The 2,084-nt window shown below is 41.7% G+C and overlaps 1 protein-coding gene across 1 annotated transcript; it reads left to right on the forward strand.

Moving 5' to 3' along the window:
• The first annotated feature begins 275 nt into the window (after positions 1 to 275).
• LOC112499834 lies at positions 276 to 1,073 on the forward strand. Its single transcript, XM_025103111.1, has one exon. The coding sequence runs from the start codon at positions 276 to 278 to the stop codon at positions 1,071 to 1,073; it is 798 nt and encodes a 265-aa protein (XP_024958879.1).
• The last annotated feature ends 1,011 nt before the right edge of the window (positions 1,074 to 2,084 follow it).

The following is a 2,084-nucleotide window of genomic DNA, read 5'->3' on the forward strand; positions in this document are numbered from 1 at the left end:
TTTGTGTGTGACCGAAATCAGCATGAACCTTCAGATTCTGAACTTTTGATCAGAAACTCCAATCATCGAATCCGAGCTGCTGCGGTCTCGCCAGGTAAGTCTGATTCTCTTCCACCTTCAGATAGTAGCCGATTTCTGGATATTAATAATTTGGTTAGAGTTGGTAAAGAAATTGGTATTGAGATGGATAATAATTTAGAAATCCTGGATGACATACTCGGCAATGGAGAGGGAGAGATTTTATGTTAAAAATCCTGTCCTGGAATTTGAATGGGATGGGGAAGGAGTCGAAAAGGAATTGGGTAAAAAGTGTGGGGCGAGATCACAAGATTAGTTTTCTTTGTCTGCAAGAATCGAAAATGGTTGTTCAGCATGAGTGGCAAGTTGCTTCGGTGTGGGGCGGAAATCATTTTAAGTTCGCATCTATTGATCCGGTTGGCAGGTCGTCCGGTCTTCTTACGATTTGGAATGATTCTATGTTCCAAGCTTTAGATGTGGAGAAGAAAGATAGGTTTATTGTGGTCGTTGGAAAGTGGCTTAGTTCACAGGTTGATCTTGGGGTGATAAATGTTTATGCGCCACATGACTTTCAAAACAAAAAGCTTCTCTGGGAGGAGCTGTTGGGAACGATAAGAAAGGCTCCTCGTTTAGCTTGGGTAATTTGTGGGGACTTCAATGAAGTTCGGGCGGCTGAGGAACGAAAAGGTTCGAATTTTGATCCTATTGGAGCAAGATTCTTTAATGATTTTATTGCTTCTGCAGGTCTTATAGATATTCGTCTTGGTGGGCGTAAGTTTACTTGGATGAGCAGAGATTATTCTAAGCTAAGCAAGCTGGATCGTTTCCTGGTTAGCGCGGAATTTGTTAACTTGTTGCCTATGTCAAATGCTCTAGCTCTCCCTAGAATCTTTTCGGATCATTGCCCTATTATTTTGGACTCTAGAAGTATCGATGGTGGGCCTATCCCGTTCAAATTTTTCAATTCGTGGCTTTCTGACAAAGACCTGCAAGAGGTGGTGGAAAAAAGTTGGAATATGTCTGGCCCGGAGTTAGAAGTTTTCTCGAAGCTATAGAGACTGTCCAGAAAGCACCGTTACCTCAAGTCATGTATCAAAGATTGGAGAAAAGGTGTTTCCAGGGATGTTAAAGCGGATTGCGAGAATCTCAAGCTGAAAATCGTAGCGATCGACCTTCTTGCGGAAACGGGCGCGCTAGATCCGAATATGGTGAATGAAAGAGCGAATCTCATGACTCAATTAAATGATTTAGTGGCCAATCAAGTTAGAGATCTTAAGCAAAAGGCCAAATCTCGGTGGATTGCGGTTGGTGACGAGAATACTAGCTTTTTTTTATGGTCTACTAAATAGTAGACGTAAAAGCTCTCGGATTCATGGTGTGAATATAAATGGTTCTTGGACCTCTTGTCCGGAAAAAATAAAGGATGATGCTCATGATTTCTTCAGTAACAAATTTACGGAGCGTTTCCCGATTAGGCCTACAATTAGCAGTCAGTTTTTTTAAAAAAATTCGGACTCTCAAAGGGTTTGGCTTGAAGCTCCATTTTCGGCGGACGAGATCAGAAGTGTGGTTTGGTCTTGTGGTAATAATAAGGCTCCAGGTCCGGATGGTTTTACTTTTGAGTTCATTCGTAAATTCTGGACCTTGCTGGGTAAGGATTTTACGGAAGCTGTTTTGTTCTTCGAAGGAAATAATATTATAAACCCGGGTAGCAATTCCTCCTTTATATCCCTTGTGCCAAAAKCAAGGGATCCTCTGTCCTTCGCGGATTATCGACCAATAAACTTAATTGGGTGTGTAAGCAAAGTGATCTCGAAAATCCTTGCGGAAAGGCTGAAAGRTGTGATTGGTTCGGTGGTGAGTAACTCRYAGACGRCTTTTATYAARGGGCGTAGCATTCTCGATGGTCCGGTAATCGTTAACGAGTTAATTGCTTGGGCCAAGCGAATTAGAAAAAAACTGCTCATCTTCAAAGTTGATTTTGCTAAAGCCTTTGATACTCTTAATTGGAATTATCTTGATAATGTCCTCTTGCAGATGGGATTTGGTGAAAAATGGAGAGCGTG

The sequence above is a fragment of the Cynara cardunculus genome, assembly GCF_001531365.2.
Source record: "Cynara cardunculus var. scolymus isolate 2C chromosome LG 17, CcrdV1, whole genome shotgun sequence".
Taxonomy (NCBI): domain Eukaryota; kingdom Viridiplantae; phylum Streptophyta; class Magnoliopsida; order Asterales; family Asteraceae; genus Cynara; species Cynara cardunculus.

Coding starts and splice junctions, on each gene's coding strand:
- LOC112499834 (XM_025103111.1), top strand. CDS start 276: ATGGGGAAGGAGTCGAAAAGGAATTGGGTAAAAAGTGTGGGGCGAGAT.